The 24,897-nt window shown below is 44.2% G+C and overlaps 2 protein-coding genes and 1 long non-coding RNA gene across 16 annotated transcripts in view; 1 reads left to right on the top strand and 2 right to left on the bottom strand.

Moving 5' to 3' along the window:
- Positions 1-5,046, bottom strand: part of LOC133500592 (cortexin-3) — an 8,805-nt gene extending 3,759 nt beyond the window's left edge. The window contains exons 1-3 of one of the 5 annotated variants that reach the window (XM_061819486.1): positions 4,834-5,046; positions 4,355-4,475; positions 2,570-2,910 (exon numbers count right to left, since the gene is read on the bottom strand). Coding sequence is in view for 1 of the 5 variants with exons in the window: in XM_061819483.1 (XP_061675467.1) it covers positions 1,448-1,505 (58 nt within the window). In the remaining 4 variants the exon portion in view is untranslated. Of the gene's footprint in view, positions 1-1,063; positions 1,104-1,397; positions 1,531-2,569; positions 2,911-4,354; positions 4,476-4,833 lie in introns of those variants that run through there. The other 4 variants (XM_061819484.1, XM_061819483.1, XM_061819487.1 and 1 more) reach the window with 4 other exon arrangements.
- LOC133500593 (uncharacterized) lies at positions 4,110-24,897 on the top strand. The gene is made up of 3 exons (XR_009794960.1): positions 4,110-4,502; positions 5,884-5,977; positions 24,640-24,897. It is a non-coding gene; the product is annotated as an uncharacterized LOC133500593 (long non-coding RNA).
- Positions 6,594-24,897, bottom strand: part of sema6e (sema domain, transmembrane domain (TM), and cytoplasmic domain, (semaphorin) 6E) — a 157,027-nt gene continuing 138,723 nt past the window's right edge. For 8 of the 10 annotated variants that reach the window (XM_061819477.1, XM_061819473.1, XM_061819474.1 and 5 more), the window contains 3 exons: positions 24,270-24,320; positions 21,181-21,321; positions 6,594-9,544 (listed from right to left, as the gene is read on the bottom strand). In XM_061819477.1, the coding sequence (XP_061675461.1) occupies positions 8,328-9,544; positions 21,181-21,321; positions 24,270-24,320 (1,409 nt within the window). In that variant the 3' untranslated portion in view covers positions 6,594-8,327. The remainder of the gene's footprint in view (positions 9,545-21,180; positions 21,322-24,269; positions 24,321-24,897) is intronic. The other 2 variants (XM_061819481.1, XM_061819482.1) reach the window with 2 other exon arrangements.

Genomic DNA, 24,897 nt, shown 5'->3' with positions numbered 1-24,897 from the left:
CTAAAAACACCAAAATGGCAAATTGCTTTTATTTTGTACATCGCAAGCATGTCTGGTGTTACCAATGCGGTTTTTGAGAAAATATTATTTCAGGAAACACATATTCATAAAGTATGATTTCAAAACTAATCCATTTCTGGTATGTATGTAATGAATAATTACACATCAATATGGATTCACAAATGTTATGGGTGTCTGAAGGGAAACCGAACTGCAATGCGATAAAATTGAATTTGAAACGCCTGGTCGACAATTTCTCGTTTGACACAAGATGTCTTCCAGAGGAACCAAAAAATATAAAGATATATACAAAATATAAAACTTTGCCTTTTTCATGTTTACATATATAGAGCTCGTGCACCTACGTCACCGAAATCACGTGACTGGCCATATTGCCGGTCAAGCTAAGCATTGTTCAATGCTAAGTCGGTTGGAGCCGACACAGAAATATGTCTTGTAGCACGACGCCCAGAGTCTTGTCCGAAACCGTCAGCCATTTAGATAGTGAAACTGAGCGACGGTACGTAGAAAAATTAGATAAACTTGGCATAGAGGACCCGTTATTAATGCCCAAGTCGATGTTTTCGGCGATAAGAAATTGAACTGTTAATTTGCTTCCGCTTGTCTTGGACAAATGGATCTACACACGGATCTGGTGAATAAGTCATCGAGATTTACATGGAAGAGTTTGAAAGCGTAGAAAAGTCTGGACGCGTACAAATACTACGTTGCCGGATCTCTTCTCAACGGGGAGACGGCTCGTGAACGCGGAAGCGTGTTCGGCTACACGTTAACCTTTGCTTGAAATCCATCAAATACTGATATTTAAATAAATGAGCGCTGGTTTTACACAAACTCGCATTCATTAACTATGATCGGGAAAAAAAGGAGGGCGGAGTCGTCTCCACGGAATGTACACAGAAGCGATTGTGGCCACATGTTAACCTCTCTGCTGCAACAGACAGTTTATTTTCTTTTTTAAAATACGCATCGTTCTCAAATGAGCCAACTTGGCATTATAAATACTTTTTGGTAATTTGAGAATGAGAAGAATAATTCCTACCTGAAGTGAAGTGATCGCTACACAGGCGTGTGTGTATTTTGGTTGGACGCCATCCGTCACGTTTAATTGCCGAAATCCATCCATATTTTCTGTTCTTTTCATCTGATATTCCATAGAATGATCTCTTTGTGACAACAACAGCACAACAGGTCTCGGGTGTTGTAAATATTCTCCTCCGGTTCAACGTCTCCCACAATGCCGAGCAGCTCTGTCTGACCACCAATATGGCGGCGTGAAAATGGTGACGTCACGTGCACGAGCTCTATCGATATGAGTGTGTTTAACTTTTGTTTTGAAAACATCAGCCATAAAGTTCGGGTTCATGATATCATACCAGCCTGCACTTATGCTCATCAGCGCGGTATACACAGGAAGTCCACTAACCCGTTTTCCAGGTTTGGTCATGTGACGTCCCGCAGACAGCAACAGGTGACCACGTCATTTTATGACATCAGGAGTGATCGTTTGCTCCATCATTTTCAGCCTTGCTTTGACCAATTTTTATTTATTTTTTTTTTTTTTGGAGGCGTTTACAATAAAGTGAAATCCTGCTGCACCAATAATCTGGAAATAATTGACACCCCCACCCCAAAAGGGGCAGAATTTCATCCGAGCTATTAATTATCTTTGATCCGCATCAGCTGAGGATGTATGGCGATATTACAATGATGCATTCGTACGCATTAGATCGAATTCGGACGTTTGAACCTAAAAATTGGTCATTTTCGTGATCAAACTGAGACGTTTAAAAGCTAAACGGTGCTTACAGGGAATTATATGATGAGAAATAGAGAGGGAACTTGATGAAAATAAAAATAAAATAATAAAAATGCCCATAGAATAATAAAATAAATAATGTGATAAAATAACTAAATAAATACGTGAATTTTTTTACCTAACATTAAATTATCATGTTACTCAACCATAAAACTAAAATAAAACTGGAATACAATAATATGACAATAGATAAATATAGGGAACATAATTAATGTCTAATGAAAATACAAAAGAAGTGTTATAGCAACATATTCCAAACGTAAAAGTGGTGTTTGAATATGATTAAAAAGCATGATAACGCATATATAAAACCTCATATAAAATTGAATTTTCTATAGGCAATAAAAATTGAATAAAAATATTTTTGTTCCATAAACTATGAATATGCAATAGAAATATCACAAAAATGATCATTTTGATATAGGGGACATATTTTCAAATGGAATAATGAATCAACAATGAGAGGGAAAATATGATTCAAATCCTAAAATATAGCAAAGTATCACCAAAATATCACAGCCATATTATGAAAATATCATCACAATAGAATCCAAATCGAACCACAGCATAATACAAAGATGGAGTCAAATGAAAATATAGAAATTGCTCTCGTAAGTGTCCCTAATCAATTGTCCATCTGATGTTGGAAAATGTGCCGGAGTCGGAATGTCGATTCAAATTCATAATTATTAAAAAGATAAATTGAAGGACATTTTGAACTGTACCTACCTCCTCGCCCTTGTGTGGTTGTCTCAAGTGCACGTGTGAGTAACCCGCTCCTCTTCTTCTTCTTGTTGTTTTCGCGAGCGTCGTTCGCGGTCGTCACGTCAGCCCGCCATCGTGCCGCCGGTTCGATCCACGCGTCCGCACGAGCCGCCGTCGCGTCTGACTGAGCCTCCGCGCGCGGACCTCACCCTGGCGTGCGTGTGCGCGCGCGCCCCCGCGCTGGTTCGGCTGTCTGGCGGCGATGGAGCGGTACCCCGTCGCTACGGGCAACCTGTTGCTATGGCGATCCTCCAGCAAGGTGATGTGGCGCAAGTCAATGAGCGAGGGGTGCGGCCCTCGCACGTCTAAAAAAAAAAAAAAAAAAAATCCGGATTAGTTAATTAATCTAGAGGGCTCCCAAATAATGTTGAAAATGTCTTTGACGTGTCTTTGATTTGGCGCTTCAGGGACAACTCAAAAACTATTCGAGGTCTGTGTGTCTTCGAGGTGTCCCAAATGGATCAGGTACAAAATAAAAGTTTCTCAATGAGTTTTTGCAAATGTCTCAATGTGGGTGCAACGGTGGTGCGGCTGATGGCCTCACAGTTCTGACGACCGGGGTTCAAATCTCGGGCCCTGCCTGTATGGAGTTTGCATGTTCTCCCCGTGCCTGTTTGGGTTTCCTCCCACACCCCCAAAACATGCAACATTAATTGGACACTCTAAATTGCCCCTAGGTGTGATTGTGAGTGCAACTGTTGCTGTCTCCAACGTGCCCTGCGACTGGCTGGCAAGCAGTTCACGGTGTAGCCCGCCTGTCTGAGGTGTTTTTGAAGCAGGCAGGATTAGTTTTGTGCACAATTAGAGCAAAGACAACAATTATACATGTATACATAAAACAAAGGCAACAGTATGGCTCATCATTACGCTTGTATAACGCATAATATAGCCAATAGTATATAAAACATGATACGTAAGTGTGTGGCGTTCCATCACGTGTCCGCGTGTGCATGTAAGTGGCGTACTGTGTCGCCCTCTGCTGGCACTCAGTGAGGACTGCGGCAGCTTTTTCACCCAACGAGATGCTGTCAATTAATCAAAATATGATACATATTCTCACAGGATGACTTTTGTTCTTTAAAAATGTGACTTGCAGCTTGTAATATTATAATTTTTCAAGTTTATTTTTCGTCGTGAAAAAACATTTTAGAAAATTCATTCCATAAAATAACACTCAAAAAGGTTTAATTTTTGGGTTAAAAATGTCTAAATAAAACCTAAGTCCACGCTGGAATCAACAATAGAGAATTTATATATATATCTAAATTCTCTAAACATTCAAATTTCCATGGGAGTATTTTTTATTAATTGAAAAACACGTTTCTTTTGCATGAGTTCTTAAGGAAAATAAATTAATGTTTCTATTTATTAATTATTAAATTTTATGTAAACGTTTTTTTTTTTAAAGATGCAACTTTTTGTTTTTTTACTGGATGCCGTAAACACCCATCTGTCATCCGAAGGAACTTCATGCACCAAACCAGCAAAACCACAAGAGGTCACTATGCATCCAACAATCAAAGGCTTGATAAAGTCATGCCGCAGTATATCAACAAAACAGGACTTTGACGAGGCCATTACAGAGTTGTTAGTTTGTTTTTCTTTATCTACTCAGAGGTGAACGTGCTGGTGTGTTTTAAATCATCGTCCTGCTGCGCAACTCAATTTTGTTTCGGCTTGAGGCCACGAACCGATGGGCCAACATACTCCTTCAGGAGTTTTTGTTCTGTTTTCCCACCAAGCACGAACCTCAGTGTGGATCTTCAGTCCTCTTTCGCCGTCGTTGATGTGGACTTTCCATTTCCACCTTTAGAACTTGCTCCACTCGTTCCTCGTCATGGCAGAAGGTCACCTCAACTGCAACGAGACCCTTTTCGACGTGAGCGCGAGTGCTAACGTCAGTGTTAGCTTGCATTTTTTTTTTGTTTACATGCGAATTGTTAGCATTTGCTATAAGAACAACATATTTTTCATTTTTTTATAATTACTTTTTTAATGACAGGTGACATAATGAGTAAATTTGGACTGTTAATTTATATCCTCAGAAACAAACGAAGAAAAAAATTATATAAACGAAATATATGTGAAACAAAGTGATGGAAGCGTCCATTGAGATTGTGTGTACATCCCAGGTAACCTTTGATCAGAAAAGTGGGGTATATTCTTTAAAATAAGTCTTATTTAAACAGTTTTCAATTTTAAATCATAAATGTGATTTGTGTTTTTACCTGAGACTTGGCTGGGGCCCCTCAACCAAATTTCCCGTTTTTCTGTGCGGGATAGCAGGACAGCATCAATAACAACAAACACTTCTTTTGGGGTTTCCATGCAGTCACGCCGATGCTAGACGGGTGAAGGCTGGGAGTGGGGGCTGCAGCCACTTATCTAAAAAAAAAAAAAAAAAGACTGGATAGCGCATACATATCTAGCGGATTGGTTGAAGCCACTTGGCCGCCATCTCGGTACCCCCAAAACGTGCGGAGGGCATGGTTCACAGGTTGGATTATGGCGGGGTTTTATTCAAAGTTTGGCATGTAGAATTAAAACTGATCAAAAACTGATCTAAAACTGATCTGATTAAAACTGAACTGAGCTCGACATTTTTTCAGTTTTGGTAACATGAAGGATTTTTAAGTAGACTTGGTAAGCCAAAAAAAAAAAAAAAGGCTAAGTGCAAAGGAAAGACATTTAACACCAAGAAAACTTGCATATTACCTACGGCCCGATTTCCGTGACATGTTAACTTTTCCCAAAATACACTGTGAAGCACGATCATCATAACATAGCAACAACAAAAAAAAAGCAAGCATTTTTTGTCATAAAAACATTCAATTTTAAGTCAATCAATTTGATATATTTTTGGAAATAAGGACTGGCAATGGGGAAATACACGCTAAACGCATTGTTCATTTGTTGTCTCTGCGACGTCCTATTTCAGACAGAAAATTTAAACTTGTTTCCTCGCATTGGAAAATCAAATTCAATTTGCAGAGTTCTGTATTATGAATTCCATCAAAAAATTTCACAGAAAATGTGTTTTCTTGCTTTTCCACTGATGAAGTTTGGGAAAATATTGATATCGCTTTTTCGCAAAAAAACGTCGGCCTATAAAGGTGAAGCAGAGAGTGAACAGTGAACAAAGACAACAACCGTAAACAAAACTTTGTTCAAGTGAATTAAGCCCATCAGAAAATAATAATTAAAAAAAACTTTACAAACAACCTTTATCAGTGTCAAAGTAAATCTTTCTAATTTACCTGTGGAATGTTTTCTCACAGCCACGAAACTGGCGATTAACGCTGCACAGGTCGGCATGGTTGTTTTGGAGTATCAAGATGGCAGATGTCGACTTCAGTTTTTGTGGTCAGTGAGGTAGGAATGCAGTCTTTTTTTTTACATTTTTTTTTTAGATCAGTGGCTGCAGCCTGGTGGCCTTTGGATGCGGCCTAAATGCCAATCTTGGCCCAGATAGGTATTACTCACCTGGATGTTTTGTTCTCAGTCTCAAGTCTTGGGCCATTACGTTATAATTTCTAACCCGCCGTTGTATTCTTTTTTTTTTTTTTTTTTTGGTATGAAAATCACTTACAAATAAAGTTTTATTTCACGTCAGTCTGTCCGCCAGCCAATTACAGATGAACAAGAATTCACACTCATGTTCTACGACCAACTTTGGGTCATATGACTGGGGGAGCCGGAACCTACCCCAGTTGACTTTTGGCCCGAGAAGATCGACACCCTGGATTGGTCGCCATCCATTCGACCAGTCACATATAGGACCAGCGTTCGGTCACATTTCAAGAGTCTTGTCAGTGAAGCTAAGGTATTTAGAACAAACATTCTCACTCCATACAGGAAGTTTCCGAGTCCAGATTCGAGGCCAGAACCTCTTGACTGTAAGGCAGACACTCTACCCACTACTCCACAGTAAATGTCGTTATATCGATGCCGAGTACGAAATATGGTACGGACATTTGTGTAGTCAGTATGTTTTTATTTACAAGCATTAGCCACAAAGTGTGTCAATAAGAAGTGCAGCTGTCTCCATCGTTTGTTGCGGTTGTACAGTTTGTACGGGAAGTGTCGGCCACTGGCGGTCCAAAATGTTCCCACTGGAGAAAACGTCCGTGGAGCACCAATCAAACATTTCTCTCTTTAAAAAAATAAAGTAAAATAAAAACAAAAACAAAAAAATGACACCGGCAAGTCATCCGCTTCAGCCCACTAGTTGCACCCGTCCCCCACCCACCCAAAAATAATTTCTTGATGCAAAACAGAAAAAGTTGACTTGAAGTCAGGATTGTGTGATGTTTCCCAACAAATTAATTTCAAAAACATTTCAGGAACACTTTAGGAAAAATCCACAAACGTAGTTTTGGGACGTTTACATTTCTTGGGGGAGGGAGGAGTTTAAGGGTTCTGGGGTGGGCTTTTGAGGGTATTGAGTATAATAAGGCAAAGACAAAAGTTACTTTCTTGCTAACTTGTCATCACAACTTGACACATATATTAATATATACTGCAGATAGTATATACAGTATGTGGCTCTACACACATACGGCACGCCCACCCACACGCGCACACCCACCCACCCACATGCATAATAGAAACACATTCTGGTTAGCAACACAACGACATCGCAAAGAAAACAAGAACGAAGCGGCGCAGCGCTTCACACGGCTTCGAGTCTTTGTGCAACCTTTCGCGTCCAGGTCGGCGATGTAGTTGTTGATGTGTTAGCTGTGAATAGTAGTTGATGCAATCAATGAAATTGTGTCGTTGCTGTGACTGACGTAGTTGTTGTCGATGGTCAATGTAGTCATTTAGGTAGTTGATGCAGTCGATATGCCATAGACTCCGTGTACAATAGCTGTTGTAGTTGTTGTGGTGCGTGTAGTGTTTCCGCTGCAGTGGTTGATTTAGTCAGGGCGGTTGTTGTAGTTAAGTATTCATTAATAGTTAATCGTTGACGCCTTCCATGATGTAGTCCGTGTACAGTGGTTGATGTTATTGATGTAGTTGTTGGGATAATGTCTACTTGTTCACGTAGAAATGCATGCCTTTGTGTAGTAATGTAGTCACTGTAGAAATGCATTCGACGTAGATTTTGTAGTTGCTGATATAGTTGATGTAGTCACTGATGTAGGTTGTCGATACAGTCAGTCAGTAGTTGTTGATGTTTTTTTTATATTAGTTTTTCATTTTTAACGCGGTAGTGGTTAATGTCAAAATTGTAGTAATATGCATGTGGTTTTGTTGTAGTTGTTAATGCAGACAATGTTTTTGTGTGCTGTTGATGTAGGCATTGTAGTAGTAGTATTTGGTGAATTTGTCATTGTGGGCCATGTTGCTGCGTAGACACTGATGTAGTATAGTTGCTGACGTAGATATGTATTTATTGTTGATGCTGTCAAAGTCAGTGCAGTTCTGTAGACTATGTAGTTAATTCAGTTGCCGTATTGTTGTGGATGTAGTCTTTCAAGATACAAGCGTTGTAGTCGTTCATGCGGTTGATGTAGTTGTTGACGTAGTTGTTGTGTCGCCATGTCATTCTCAAAGTCCCCGGCCGATGTAGTTGTTGCGGTTGCACGTTGAGGACGCCATCAGCTGCTCTACGCTGCGTCGCGGTGAAAGGTAAATGTAGTAGTTCACGTAGAAGAGAACAATACCAATATGGTACAAAGATAATTTTCCACGTCAACTTGAGCCGTGTTCAAAAGTGTCAGTAGTTGAAGTTGCCGTGCGGGCTGACAGGTGACGAAGCTGGAATAAAGAGCGGCTTGGGGGGGGCGTTGGGTTTTAGCGGGGGGCCCCTGCGGACGCCGCCGCCGCCCCTGAGAGGGGCGTCTTGCTGGGCGGCGTTGTAACGCGCCAAGTAGCCGGGAGGCAGGAGGGGGAAGTGGCCCTCGCAGCTTCCTGTGGAGTTCATGCGCGCCAGGAGGGGCGGGGGCTGGTGGGGGGCGCCCACGCGTTGGCTGAAGCTGTGGTGGCGAGGGAGCGGACCCCCGCCGGTGCCGTTGCCCATGAAGGAGTGCCTCTGAGACGAGGACTGCCGGCGTTCCAGCGTGGACGGTTGCTGGGGCGGCGGCGGGTCCGGGGGGACGTCCATGCGGCGGGTCAGGCTGTCGCGGGGCAGCGTGGACGAGCTGTAGTACGGCGCCGACTCCGTCTCCGGAATGTGAGGCTGGACGCGGCCCGCGTAGGCCAGGTGCCCCGCGGCCGAATCCCCGCCTGTGAAATGCCCCCCCGGCGGGCTGATGAGCTGCGGTGTCTTGGAGCCGCCCCCCTCGTGGATGTGCTTGAGGAGCTCGTCCAGGGACGTGACTTCCATCACCTTGTGGGTGTAGCCGGGGTGTTGCGGCAGGAGACGCTCGGCGTTGTGGACCTTGCGCTCGTCGGGGAGGCGCGGGGCCCCGTAGGGGAACACGTGGGCCGAGGACGGCCGGGACGCGTTGTTGCAGTTGTGGTTCTTCTCCCACTGGTTCCGGAAGGCCTTCATGCTTTTGATGGGCAGCTCGGGCGTGGAGTCGGGCGTGGGAAGTCCGGAGAGTTCCGAGGACGACCGCAGGTGGTGGTGGTGGGGCAGCACCAGATCCCCCATCGACATCCCGTGGTGGACGCTCCTCCTGGGCACCTCCCTGGAGAACAGGGAGCTGTAGATCTTGGGAGAGGACGCCTCCAGCTTGTCCTCCTTCCCGGTGCTGGTCTCCAGGAGCCCGTTGAGCTTGGCCAGGCTGCGCAAAGACAGAGCGTGCGGGATCTGGACCTCGGGGTCCTTGGGGAGCTTCGGGGTCTTGTGCCCGGCCCGGTTGCAGTAACAGGACACCAAGAAGCCTGACAGGAAGGCGCCCAGCACGAAGGCCACCAGGACGCAGGCGATCAGCAGCGTGTAGTGGACGCTGTGGTTGCTTTTTTCCGCCTCTGGGGGGCGCCGCACGCCTGGAAACAACAACAACAATAAACGATCACTTATTATGACCTTGGGCTCTTTTGGTGACCATTTATGCCCACTTTGCTTCCTCCCCCCGCCACCAAATAACCATTATGATAATAGCTGCGCTATACAAATGTAATGAAACACCACAGGGGTGGGATTTTGATTTTTGTCATTTGCAACTGCAACTCGGACATCAATAATACGTATGTCTTGTACATCAAACTTTATTGTTTGGAAACATTTCCACCACTTTTTGGACAATTGAAACAACCACAACCACGTTTTGTTATTCCTTATTTACTTGACTGAACGACAATGTGGGTAAAGCGGATTTCCGTCCCGACGGCGCGAACGTTTTATTATGTTTTCCACAAGATTGCATCATTTATCAATTATTAGATAAGGAAACAATTTCATGCAATATTATTAATGATTTACTGCGCTGCAATGGAACAAATGGATTATTCGGTTCTGAGTTTATTAAAGTGGGAGAAAAGCTCATATTGTTAAGGGGAAAAAAATGGTACTGATAAGATAAAAACAAATGCATGAATCAAACCAAAAATATACATTAAAGATTTCAGACTCACAAACCAATAAAAACAAATCAGGGTTACGCTATGAATGCCAATCTGAAGATCTTTATTACCGTGTACTTAACAAGTAAGAAAGCAATATTGAAGGAGCTCAAGCAGGAACTGGTTTCCAGTCCATATTAGGGCAGAAATGAACATCGATGCATATGATAATTTACGTTCACGGTTGAGCTAGACCTAATTCCTTGGCAAATGGGTGAGAGGAGTGGAGCGAACCCTTGATTGGTCACCATTCAGTCGCATGACACATCGACACAAACGACCAGTTCGCATTCACACCGATGGGCGACGCGAGGCCGACATGGTGTGCTATGAGTCGTTTTCATCCACGCTGGGAGCAAACATGAGCCTTAATTCTATTGCTAAGAATAAAAAAATACGTGCAGTGGCACAAGAAGCACAATTGAGCTGTCAGAAGCTGCCAATCTTTAATTTTTCGCCTCTGGGCCCCAACAGCGCACAAAATGGCCACCGAGAAAATGACTCAAAATGGACTTGATTGACATGGCTCATGGTGTGTGTATGTGTGTGTGTGTGTGTGCAGTGTGATTTGTATGTAACGTGTGTGCGCGTGATGTGTAAATGACCTTGGTCCACACGGCCGACCATCTGGGGTGTCACTCCTCCTCTACGCCCCCCATATTCTCCCCCATGAAAGTGTGTGTGTGTGTGTGTGTGTGTGTCAACATGCAAGTCGTCCAAAGCAGCAGAACCGCTTGCTGAAATCTTTGCACAGGAGTGAAAATGATCAAGTCCAAACGATGTTGATGACAAGATGATGATCGTTAAGATGATAACTCATCATCGTGATGATCAATAATTAACAATATGCTGTGGAGCAAAGCTTTCATCTTTTTTATAAGATGGAATTAACCCTAATGCGATCACTCGAACACATGGAGGACAAAATCCTTCAATATTTACAGGAGATACTTGAAGGTCAATTCAAATCCACCACTGACAAAACAGGAAAGTGCAATAAGGGCTCAGTTGTGTTGCTGGTCAGCCATTTTGGTGTTCAGTCAGTTGTGTAACACAAAAAGAGTCACTTGTGTTAGTGGTCCGTCAGTTCGGCACACTCTCGTGTTCAGGTACGCACGTCGTGTTAGCAACCCGGCCGTGTCGCGTTTGGTCGTGTTTGTCAATCGTCAATCTCAGTTAGTTGTGTTAGTGGTCTGCTTTGGTAGCAATCAATTGCCTTAGTCCAGGGGTGCCCAGACGATGATGGTTCCAAACCGTTTTAAGGTTGTTATGTTGCCTCCTATATTTAGAATACAAAATTATTTTTTGTGCACTGTATTGTCTGCACTTTCATCCTGGATCGGGCTGTGCCAAGGTGGAATTTTAAAATGACACACTATCTGATCCTGCACTTTCTCCTTTGGCTTCAGACCAGACCTTTCCCACTCAGAAAAGAGAAACTCTCGTCCAGTTTAGCCACTTTTTCTTGGATTAGTCACATACTTCGACAATCATTGCATCTCAAACAACAACATTTCTTTTTTAACTTTCTCCATTAATATCAAAAGTAAAAATGAGCAGCATGTCTAGCTCGTCTTTGTTCTACGTTGCCCAGACTGTGTTGCTAACTCAAGCAGCGGTGGTTGATGCTGTCGTTATAAAACACATTGATGGGTTCCGTAAATACTGTAACATTTGTAATTATGAGTGTGCGTCTTTCAGAGCGAGGCGGGTGGGTGTAAAGTAAACTAGGAAAAAGAATGTGGCGGACCACCGGTCGTCGTTAGAGAAAGTTCCGTGGCTGCCTAAAAGAAACCAGTGGCTTCTTTTCATTTTTTACAGTACGTATGTGAATTGTGCCATTGGATGTAACAACCAGTCATCCCTCACTCATTGAATCACATTGCAAAATGCCATAAAATTAATATCTGCATGTTTTGTTTTTTTTTTTTTTGGCACGCCGTCCCGCGGTCGACCAAAACTGCCTCGCGATCGACTGGCCGACACATTGAGCACACCTGCCTGAGTCGGTCACGTCAGCAGTTAATCACGTTATCTGTCAGTTGCGGTGGCGCTCAATCGTGTAAGTCAGTGGTGCTAGCAGTCAGTCCCGTTAGTCTTTTGAGCAGGAAGTCGTGCTAGTAGTCATTTGTGTTGATGACCAGCCGCATTAGTCAGTGGTGTACGTGATCAATTGAGTTGGTGGTACTGTATAACGCTTGAGTCAGTAGCGGTGACAGTCAGTCATTTCGGTTGTCACAAGTCACATTAGTTCTGTTAGCTTTGAATTGTGTTGTGTGGTCATTTGCGTTATTTCATCGTGTTTATAGCCAGACGTCTTTGTTCGTTATTGTTAGCGGTTGTGTTAGCAGTCACATGGGTATGTTGGCTGTCAGTTACATAAGCTCATGGTGGTAATCAATCGTCTGGGTCGTCACACGTGGAAGTCAGTCGCTCCCCACCATCACGATACCGAGAGATGGACATTAATAGATTGTTCTTCTCCATCAATCTCCTCCAAGCATGCCTGCATGGAGCTCGCATTGGGAACATAAAAAGAACCCCCCAAAAGGGCTCATATTGATAAATTGATTTGTGAAGAGCCGTGTCCCAATACTTGTGCTCATATCTTAAGCAGGGAGCGGTGCCGAAGATACAAGCGGAATAAAAGTGTTTATTTTCCAGAAGTGCGCAGACAAAAGGGTGAAATGCATGCAAGCGCGTGTGCGTGAAGAGGTAGCAGTCGTCATGGCAACGGCTGCAGACAGCGGCGTCGAACCCCGGGAGGCTCCGGAGGCCTGAAAGTGTCAGACGTCTGCTGACGGATCAAGACAACGTAAAGATAATCAACATCCAAGCGCACCGCGTGCGCCTTTTCCTTTTATCTCTTCTTTCTTCATCAGTCCATTGAGTGCACATAATAGAAGAAAAAAAAAATCAGCAGTCATGTGATCACACCAACACATTTAAAAACAATCTTTTCATCTGTCCATCATTGGACAAGTGACAGTTCTGCTACGCAATGGTGATGGTCGCATATGCGCGTATGAATGTATGTTTTCGGAATATGGAGAGAAAGGGGAGAAAAAAAAAAGGCGTGACTGACGGGTCGTCACTTGAGAAAACGTTTTGATGCCAGTATTAAGCATCTCGGCGCAGGTCCTCGCCACGTCGCGGGGGGGACAAACTCCAATCACGGGAAATGAAAACAGACACAGAGCGCTCGTTTTCCCGCTTTTCCATCAACAAAGTGAAAACGGGTCTCAGGGAGGGTTCCCCTCACGCTCAGCTCACTCAAAAGCCCTGAGAAGACGTCATCGATTGTTCACAAAAAGCGCAAAGTGAGAGACAATTTGACAATGGTAGGATGACTGACAAAGGCCGTGTCGGGAATTATTCACTCGTGAATCATCGTGGGGGGGGGGGGGGGGTTATTTAGTGGAGTGGATGAAAATAATTTTGGAACACCACTCATATGCACCATGAATTATGTCCAAATCAATTAGAATAAGATCGTTTTAAGGTGAGGGTCAATTAATGCCAACAAAGCAATAAATGTCCATCCCGGTGCCAAAGAAATGTGTTGAAGTGAGTTGTGGAGCTTCGTTTCAATAAAAGTAAGCGTTGTAGCCATCTTGTGGTTTCTTAGTGACACGGAATTGTTGAAGTGGGGTTGAGAAGATTAATTAAGGCAAAATTAGTGACATCTCTAGGCATCTGTAAAACAATTGTGGGAGTGTTGTGGATTTTCGATATTTGTTACAATTCCCTCTCAATTAATTGACACCTGAATAATAAGTTTATAATTGCCTATAGATTCTGAAAAAAGTGTCAGCAAGGCACCCTAAACTGGATCAAAAAACCTCAACGCCATGCTTCTAGACGGACACAAATACGAACCCTTGTTACATAAATGGCTGTATTCACTCGTTAAATCACTCAACACTAACAACCTTCACATCTTCTTCTTCTTCTTCTTCTTTTCCTTTCGGCTTGTCCCGTTCGGGGTCGCCAAAGCGTGTCATCTTTTTCTATCTTGGCCTATCTCGTGCATCTTGCTCTCCAACACCTACAGTCCTCATGTGCTCCCTCACAAGATCCATCAACTTTTTCTTTGGTCTTCCTCTCGCTCTTTTGCCTGGCAGCTCCATCCTCAGCACCCTTCAACCAATATACTCACTCTCTCATCTCTGAACATCCCCAAACCATCAAAGTCTGCTCTCTCGAACCTCGTCTCCAAAACATCCAACTTTGGCTGAGCTAATTTCTAATCCTATCCAACCTGCTGATGACTCCGAGCAGAACGTCAGCATCTTCATTTCTGCCACCTCCAGTTCTGCTTCCTGTTATTTCTTCAGTGCCACCGTCTCTAAGCCGTACATCATAGCCGGCCTCTCCACTGTTTTATAAACTTTGCCCTTCATCCTAGCGGAGACTCTTCTGTCACATAGAACACCAGACACCTTCCGCCAACTGTTCCGTCCCGGTTGGACCCGGTTCTTCACTTCCTACCACGCTCACCATCTGCTCTGTATTGTTGACCCCAAGTATTTGAAGTGGTCCACCCTCGCCATCTCTTCTCCCTGGAGCTTCACTCTTCCTCCTCCACTCCTCTCATTCACATACACATATTCTGTTTTACTTCAGCTAATCTTCATTCCTTTCTCTCCCCTTTCCAGTGCGTACCTCCACATTTCTAATTATTCCTCCGCCTGCTCCCTGCTCTCACTGCATACCACAATATCATCTGCAAACATCATGGTCCAAGGGGACTCCAGTCTAACCTCATCTGTCAGCCTACCCATTACTACTGCAAACAGGAAGGGGCTTAGAGCGGATCCCTGATGCAATCCCACCTTCACCTCAAATTCTTTTGTCACACCTACAGCATTACATCACTATTGTTCTGCTGCCATTATACATGTCCTGTATTATTCTAACATATTTCTCCATCACACCAGACTTACGTATGCAGTACCAACCAGTACTAACCACCTTCACAGGAGCCTCATCAATATTTTGGCGAGCAAACGAAGCTAAATAACATGTAACACCTCGCACATGGAAACAAATATGTGCACTAGCACTTTAAACAAAGTAGCAGTTTGGGTTCTGTACACAATGTTCGGGAATACAGGCAAATTGTAACAGCAAAGTAGGCTGTAAATACTTGCATGGGGGGGGGGGGGGGAGAGCATACTTTCACTTTAGTGTGTGCCTGAAGTGATTTAAGGACAACCAACAAATCTCAAATCTATGCGATAAAAAAATAAAAATAACTTCAACCTAAGACCAACAAGATTCCACCAGATGGCACTAAGGTAATACTTTAATTACTTTGGCTTGAGCAGGGGATAGCGAAGATTTTCAACAAAAAAAAACAAAAAAACAAACAGATCGGTCACCCCCCTCCCACCCAAAAAAAAAAAAAAAGAAGAAAAAGGGGCTTCATTGGATAATGGATAGGGAGTAATTCCGAATACAGCCAAGGTCTCTCACCAGCTCGTTAGCGCCGCAATCCAACTTTCCTTGACAGGAAATGGACTCGGATGCACCCGTGAGCTCAATGTCGGTGTCAAAACATTCCAACGTTGAAAGCAGCCAAGGTTGTTGTGCAAGTCCAGCGAAGAATGCGTTGAAGTTTTTAGTCAAGAGTTCCTCTTGTAATAAAGTACAAAGAGAGTTCGGCAATTAGCGGGAGTGAGGGTGAGCTCAAGAGGGCGTGTAATTGTTCCTGAATGACTTCTCCATCCTGACAAAGGCGCCGTGCCTCGGGGCTTTGTTTACGCGTACATGCAATCACAGCGCAACACTGCTGCGGTGTGCTAACAGCGAGTCCAAATCATTTCATTCCACACAGACACACACACAAGCGTACACAAATACAACATTCCAACTCAATATTCCCTGGCAGAAGAGATTTTGCAAGCAGAAATTGAATACAGCAAAAGATGATCGATGAGCTCCTTCAATATTGACAAAATTACTTTGAGGTTGATGGGAAAAAAAAACCCTGACAAATCGAATGTTGACGCTGGGTTGTGATTGGCTGAAGCTAGTTGCGTAACTAGTCGCTTCCATTAGTCGTATTCACGGTCGGTTGGGTCGCTGGTCATTCACGTTTTCAGCGGTGTTAGCAATCAGTCGTGTTAGTGGTTAGGTTCTCTACCGATTAGTTGTGTTGGCGGTCAGTCGCATTCTCAGACAATTGTGTTGGGGGTTCAGCTAAATTAGTCAGCAGTGTTAGCAGTAAGTGCCATTACGGGTCAATAAATGTAGTCACTTGCGTTGGTCAGTCATGCTAGCGGTCGGTCGTATTAGTCAGTTGTGTTAGCGGTCAGTTGTATTCGTCAATCATGTTAGCGCTCAGTCGTACTGTATTAGTCAGTTGTTTTCGCGGTAATTCATGTTCGTCGATCGTGCTAGCGGTCAGTCAAAGTTTGTCTATCAGTTGTCCTGGAGGTGAGTCGCACTCATCCGCGGTGTTTTTAGCATCCCATTAATTTGCTTGTCAGTCACGTTAGTCAGCCGCGCTAGCATCAACCTGTCGATGGTCGGTCACGTCTGTCCGTCATGTTTGTTTACAGTCAGTTGCGTTAGCCTTCAAGGCTTTTTCACACAGCACTTGGCTCAGTGTCAAAGGATGATGGCAGCAATGGGGGTGTGGTAATTTAATATTTAGAAGTGGTGACGCAACAGCCTGGAAGTCGGATGGCTTTTCCCGCTGAGCGGACCGCAACTTGGGAACGTGTAATTGGCATTGTTGGAAAAGAAAGGCCTAACTTTGCTAATTTTAAAGGAAGGGACGACGACGCGGCAGGAAAAAAAAAATAAAGGAAACGGGAATATCCCATACTAATTTTACTCCGGCATCTCGGAGCTCGCGAGCTTTGTAGTTCCAGGCGAAGCGTGTCAAGGTGTATTTCGGGCTGAGCGGGGAGCTTTGAAAGGCGGTTTGAAAGCCACACGCTGAGACGTCTGGGTATCATTTTTCTATTGGCCCAAAGTTCGGGATAGCGGGACACTGCACTTATTGTGCTTTGCTCCTTGCCAAAACCCAAAAACAGCGCTCAGAAATCAATTCGCTAGCCTCGCTCCCATTGGAGGAGCTTAATGACGTCACTGTGTCAACGCTGAGCGTCAGCTGAGTCTTGCACAACTGTGACTTTTATAAGGAATAGTTCACATTAATCGAATGTCTATTGTTCTTCGTTCTTGTTAGTTTGTTTCTTCTTCTTCTCAGTACTCAACAGGAATGTTGTACCAGGGCGCCACCGACTGCCGGAGACAAATTCCTTGCGTGTTACATACTTTCCTATTAAAATCAGATTCTGATTCTAATCAGAATCCCTCTGCTTTGCGCCCACGCTGACACCCCCCCAGCACGTACACAAAAGAATGGGAACGGCAAGGGTGTCAGACGCTTTGCCAAGTGCAGTGCGAAGAGGCCTTCAGTCACGACAAGTCGTGTTAGTCACTGGTTCGTCACAAATGAGGGAATTGCGCCATCACAAGTGCCGAGTCAGCATCGTCAAACACAACCTGCCACGTTGTATTTTGGACCAACTAACGGAGAACGCTCGCAACTCATGCACGCTCTCCTTCACATGCATGCACCCGCAAAATAGGGAACGTCCAGAGCAAACTTCCCTGTAGCTGGACCGGGAGAACGATGCCGCCAGGAAGTTTCCTTGGCGCGACCTCCCAAACATAAAGAGACAGTACACACGTGAATCACTTTGGATGACTTCAATGTGTTGACTGCAGCTTTATGGGGGTGGGGGGTGGGGGGAACTGCAAAGGGGGGTGGGGGGTGGAGGGGACTCACGGTGGGGTACATTTCAGTAGGGTGGGGTTAGGTGTTACTAGGAAGCAGGCGGGTCAGCTAAGATAGACCACGGAGGGTGGGAGGGGGTGACAACACTGTGGGCCCAGTCAGTCGCTGTCGTCAAATATCATAAAAATAAGACAAATGCATTCAAAATGTGTTAAAAATGATGATTCGTTAGGGGTAAAGCGGTTTCAGAAAATAGTCAAAATGTTTTTTGATTCCACTGTTTTGGTTCCGTCTGCACCCGTTACATTCGATTCATAACGTGCACAATTTGAGATCTTTGTGAACTGTTCCACCCCTAATGTTCATATATTTATGTAATGTGCATGTATATATATTTATGTAGAGTATGTTCATGTAACCTATCTTCATAGATTTATTTCGCGTGCAATCAAATATTTACTTAAGATGTATATTCATACATCATGTAACTTGTGTTCATAGTCATTTAACGTTCATATAATGGATATAGTGAAACGTAAACGTTGTACATATTTCTGTCAGTACCAGCAAAGACCTTTCCTGAATTTGCATCCTGTTTTTTAAAGTCAACTCAATACTTGTGAAGAAACGAAAAGTTCACATCTTATTATTTATTTATTCCTAATATGCCATACAATTTTGCCAACACGACCTGGTTCATTCGCCGTTTGGTCAAACTTTTTCCCATTTGATGAACGTTCGGGCCATATGGACATTTACATATTAAATACTGGAGTCAGTGCGGAGTCGCTGTGACCCACTAAACTTCTAAAGATTCATAAATATGATGACGATTAAATATTCTCGTTTGTTTGTCAAAGTCCATCTGCCTTCCAACTTCTCATCAAAACTCTTAGCTCGTGTGCTATGCCAAAGTTCTCGAAATTGTTGGTTGCCATGGTTTCCATTGAGTAGAATATCTCTCCAAATAACATGGACTTGACATTACAATGGACGCTAATATCATCAATATTTGGTAATGATATGGCCACTAATAACATTACTAATAACCTCAACGACGTCAACACTAGTAAGATGCTAACAATACTGTAACGCTACGTCAACACAAAGACAACAGTAATTACTTGGTCGATCATAAGTGGTTGCTAACAGCGTCAAAGCTATGCATAATTGTAATGACCTAGCGATGGAAAGTCCAGTCTTTGTTCCCAGCCCATCTTTGTTAGTGTGTGATGTCTTTTTCGTGGCTGTCATTTCTTTTTCTCATTATTGGTGCCGCATCTCTTGATGCCCTAAGTGAGGATTTATGCACCTCTGACAGCTCACGCCGGCAAACAAGCGAGACAGGCGGGGATGAAAACCACTTCCTTACTTCCTCACCGCTAAATCCCCCATAAGCTCTTTTTATGACCTCTACCAAGGAGACGAATTGCGCTGTCTGTCAAGTGTTGTAGTTATTTCGGCTGTTAGCATTGTTTAGCGAGGTAAATTCAGGGATGTTTTTTCTACTCTTGCTAGTGTGCACACTGTAAGGAGACTTATTCAGTGTCCGATCATGAGCCGGACATTAGCAAATTTGAGCGCCGTTGGAAATGATTGCTCTCCTAGTTAGCCATCACTTGCGTAGTGGTCAGCTGTGCTAGCGGCCCGCTGGGTTTGCGGTCAAAAGTGTTGCGGTTTGAGTTGTGTGAGAAGTTTGTTGCGTTAGTCAGTTATGTAAGCAGTCAGTCGCGTTAGTCGTTAACAGTTATTCGCATTAGTTGTGTCGTGGCAGTCTCAGTCACTTGGGCAAGTGAGCAATTGTGTTACGGGTGAGTCATGCTAGTCGTGAGCTAATTTTTGAAGTTGTATTAGAAGGTACTTGTGTGATCAGTCATTTGCATTTTTCAGCTGTTAGTCGCGTTAGCGGTCAATTCCAGCTGTCAGTTGTGCTGGTGTGTAGTGGTGTAAGCAGTCAGTCATATCATTCAGTTGTGTTAGCATTCAGTTGTGCATCGCATTTGCGGTTAGCCACGTTAGTCTGCCGTATTAGCAATCAGTCGCAATAGTAGGGCGGCTGCGGCTAAATATGTAGAGGGGGTCGTCCAGTGAGCCAAGGCTAGCTGGTTTGAATCCTGGCTCAGACTGTCCGCATGTTGAATCCTCGCACAAGACACTGAAACCTAATTTGCTTCCACTGGGCCTTGGCAGCGCTTTACATGGCAACGGTCGCCCATCAGTGTGTGTGTGTGTGGTGTGTGTGTGTGTGTGTGTGTGGGTGAATGTGAGGCTTTGTAAAATGCTTGGGCACTGTGATAGTGTAGCTAAAGTCCTATATAAGTGTAGTCCATTTATCATTTTACCATCTTAGTACTCAGTTCTAGTAGCATTTGGTAGCATTGTTCAGTTTTACCAGTCAGTCATATTAGTGGCCTGATGTCTTAGCAGTTGGTAGTGCTAGTTACTTTTAGCAGTCAGTCGTATTAGTGGGAAGTCGTGTTAACAGTGAGTTGTTTTCACTGACGTCATATTTTTTGCTGAATTAGCTACTCACCACTGCGCGCCACCATTTAACCTCTCTACATAACGCTTAGTTAGTGTGGAACTGTACGGAATACTCTCGGTTACTGTTTGTGTTTTTGTGTGTCACGGGCGTCTCGGGACTCAAGTACACAAGAGAGGACTTGCTAACTGTCAGAGAGCCTTCTTCTGACATTTCTTCTGACTTTTTTTTGACAACTCTTGCCAATTTGGCTGAAGCTTTTTCCAGAGTTACTAGTCGGCGCGTTCTTCAAAGCCTCGCAATGCGGTACACAAGTCCGTAAGCGGGGACGTCGTCTAACGTTTCCGACGAAAGACTTTGGACGTTCTTCAGCTCTGTGCTTCAACGGAGACTTGGCTTTGTGGACAATTGCCCGACGCTGCTATCCCGCTGCCCGGTCTCAACCTCCATCGTGCTGTGTCGCCGAGCTAAGCTAACAAGCTTAATCGATTCTCTTTTCAGAAGGCCAACATTACAGTTAAGATCGTTTTTTTGTTAGTCACTTGAAAGATTCGAGAATTTTGTGAAATCCTGCATTTGTTTATTCGTTTGTCTTTCTGCCATTGTCATCAAATTTTAAACAAATAATCAACATTTTGCTTTGCTTGTGGTGAACTATAAGTCAGTAGCGTGAGTCACTTGTGATGACGATTAATAATATTAATCAGTCCTGTTAGCTATCACTCAAGTTGGTAGTCAGCACTTGGTCAGGCGTTTGGGTCCCAACAGCGTAAACCCCTTAGAGGTCAGAGTGCACAGAGGACACAAGCCCCTCCCCCTTACCCTCCATCTCCACACTGATTGGCTTCGAGTCAGGTGACCCTTGCTCCCCTTCGTAGGGAGGGCCCTCCATACCTGGAGCTCTTTCAGGGTCACCTGCCTCCTTATGATTGGACGGGCCGACGCTTGCGGTTGTGGCCTTCCCTGTGGTCGCAGCGGAGGGAGGAAGAGAGGGTGGGGGGTGGGGGGGGGCAACACAGTGATTCGTTAGTGACTAGTCAATCAACGTCCTCATTCGGAAGGAAAATTGTTGCTCAAGTGCAGACTTAATTGTGAAATATGCACGATCACCTGTCCGTCAATCAGTTCAAGATGATTGACAGTTTGATGACGTTAACATAACAACGCAGGGATTGCTGCTAGCTGATAGCATGCGAACATAGCACGCAGCATGTTTGGTGAACAGGTCCGTTAAGTTAGCGGTTAGCTTCGAGAGTCGTCGGTTGCGTCAGTGTCGTGTTAGCAATCAGGTGTGTAAGCAGTCAGTTGTGTTGGCGAGCTGTGTTAGCTTTCACTAGTTTACGTGCTCAGTCTCAGAGGTCAGCTGCGTTAGTCGTGCTAGCTTTACGTTGCGTTGCTTGTCAGTCACGTTAATGGTCAGCTGTGTTCGCCATCAGTCCCTTTAGTCCTCTTCACAGCATTAGACTCTCCTTTTCTGGCTAAACTATAAAGTGTGGAATATTTGTCATTTAGCACATACTGTCCTGGTGACACGCCGCATGCTTGATAGCATCATTAGCGCCCTCCTGTTAGCAGCGTGCTAACAGACGCTTAAAGGGAGGAAAAAGGCCTCCGTTTGTCATCTCTATGGCGGTGTGCCAGATGACGGCGTCCCGCCACGTCACCGTCTGTGCTTCTCTTTGATTTATTGTGAATTTTTTTGTTTCTATGACGACAATGCACACAACGCAGGATTTAGCTGATTGGATACACCAGTGGGTGTTTGTCCTCCGCCCTTCTCACTGCGGGTGGCCATTGTTGAGGTGACGGGAAGTGGGAGAAAGATGGTGTCCAGGGCTTTGGCATAGGCAAGCCATTAGCTTTGTTAGTGAGATAAAAAAAAAAAATCTTTCACCAGACAAAAGAGCGACGAGTGTCACGGGAGACATGGCGGGTATCGAACAATCCACGACAGCATCGGGAGCCACCAGTATAACGCTAATTCCTCCACCAGTAAGTGAAGCTCTGTGGTTCATAAGCCACTGATTGCACGATATACTGGAGTTCTTCCGAACACAGCCTGGGTTGGATCATACAGCGAAGAAAAGAAGTATTTGAACACCTTGCTATATTGCAAGTTCTCCCACTTAGAAATCATAGAGGGGTCTGAAATTTTCATCGTAGGTGCATTTATACTGTGAGAGAGATAATCTCATAAGAAAAATCCAGAAATCAAAATGTATGATTTTTTTCAACGATTTATTTGTGTGATACAGCTGAAAATGAGAATTTGAACACCTGAGAAAACCAATGTTAATATTTGGTACAGTAGCCTTTGCAATTAAAGAGGTCAAACAGTTCCTGTAGTTGTTCACCATGTTTGCACACATTGCAGGGGGGATTTTGGCCCACTCCTCCACACAGTTCTTCTCTAGATCGGAGAAAAACAGAGTTTCAGCTCCATTAAAAAAAATTTCTATTGGTTTTAGGTCTGGAGACTGGTTAGGCCACGCCAGAACCTTGATGCCATGACCCATCGTTGCTCCCCAAAATCTCTTAAGCTGGGGGATCTTCTGTGTCATGCATGATTTCAAACCATGGCGTCTTAGTGTATTACCAACAGTCACCTTGGAAACGGTAGTCCCAGCTCTTTTCAGGTCATTGACCAAGTCCTGTCGTGTAGTCCTGGGCTAATTCCTTACCTTTCTAAAGATCACTGAGAACCCACGAGGTGATTTCTCTGGATAGCTCTTTGGTCTTGGCCATGTTACAAGTTTGAGTCTTAGTGATTGTATGGGGTGGATCGGTGTATTTATGCAGCTAACGACCTCACACAGGTGCATCTGATTCAGGAGGTGGACTTTTAAAGGCGGACTAACAGGTCTTTGCGGGTCAGAATTTTAGCTGATAGACAGGTGTTCAAATACTTATTTGCAGCTGTATCACATGAATCATTAAAAATTCATACATTGTGATTTCTGGATTTTTCTTTTCATATTATTGCTCTCACAGTGGACATGCACAGACGAAAATTTCAGAACCCTCCATGATTTTTTTTTTTTTTTTTTTTTTTAAATGGGAGAACTTGCAACATAGCAGGATGTTCAAATACTTATTTTATTCACTGTACGTCAGTCAGTGACACGTATTAGTGGTTTGTTTTGCTTGTTGGCCAGTTGTGTTATCAGTCAACATCTTGGCGGTCGTCAGTGGTGTTAGCACTGAGACAATCATTTTTATGATCAGTCAGTCATGTTAGTGGTCTGTCAGTCACATTAGTTGTCAGTCGGATTAGTAATTGTGTTTGTGGTTAGTCATATTGATAAACAGGTGTTGAGTGATTGGCCATCTGTGTCTGCTGGCGGTAAGGCACCATAGTATTCAATCGCGTTACCGGTCAACAGCGATGTTAGTCATGATAGCAGTTAGCCATGTTCGTGTTCAGTCAATTTTGTTACTAGTCAGCTGTTAGCCATCAATCATTCGTATGTTATTGTGTTTGTGGTCAGTCAGTCAAATTATTGAGGTCAGTGACAGTCAGTCGCATTAGCGGCCAATCAGTTGTGTTAGCGGTCAGTCGCGAGACACAAACAGATGCCCGCGTGCTGCCTCAGCGTCGCCAAGACAGGCTGTGACAAACGTTAAGAATATTTTCCACGAAGGCCTCCCGAGTCTACGCTGGCTAACTCGTCGGCGTCCCGCTACTCCATTCCGAGCATGCCGCAGGCGGCGGTGAGCCAAATGAGACATGACAGGGATGGGGGCGGGGGGGGTCCAACAGGGATAAAGGCCATTAAGGACAATGACCGCCATGTTTAAACTGTCACCTATCAGCCTGCATGAAAGTTTCCGGAAGCTTCCGGGCGGGATTCAGAGTGCGACAGAGCGAGCGGTCATTTGTGGACAGGGAGTATGATGGTGTGTGAACTGACCGTAAGCCGTGTCCAGAGGCGTGTTGTGCTTGCGCGTCGTCGCCAGCACATCTGAAGATGACAAACAAAACTTTTGGAATTAGTTTTTCGCATCAAGTATTCCCACTCTCCGTTGTGATTCACCCCCGCCGGGACGTCTTTGTTGTTGTCGTGGGCAACGCGCAAATGAGCGATAAAAACAACATCCAACGGGATGATTAAAAGGACTTTTCCAAACGGGACAACAGGAGGAGGTGGAAAATAAAGAATGCTTTGGACACTCTCGACATGACTGAACATGCTAATTCTTCATGCTAATGTGCGTTGGGGGTGGGGGTCCGGCTTTCAAATGACAAACCTGATGTGACGGACGATTGTTTTTCCCTTTCAGCTTCCGAACGGCGCCCACGTCGTTCAACGTTTGCTACGTCTACAAACGGAATATTAAGCTTCTCAACTGGCACGCGCTTCACAGCCGACTGACGTCGAACTGTCAGCGTCACGCAATTAAAAAGAAACTCCAGGATTCAAAGAGGAGATTAACATCCCCGCAGTCTACAGCAGCAGACAAGTGCATGCTAACTAGCTAGCCGAGCAATAACATGGGCGGTGGTGAGTTTGAGTATCTTTAGTTTGTGCTGTGAGAAGA

This window comes from Syngnathoides biaculeatus, chromosome 5 (genome assembly GCF_019802595.1).
Source record: "Syngnathoides biaculeatus isolate LvHL_M chromosome 5, ASM1980259v1, whole genome shotgun sequence".
NCBI lineage: Eukaryota > Metazoa > Chordata > Actinopteri > Syngnathiformes > Syngnathidae > Syngnathoides > Syngnathoides biaculeatus.
Note: the sequence above shows the minus strand (reverse complement) of the source record. Positions and strands in the feature narration are given on the sequence as shown.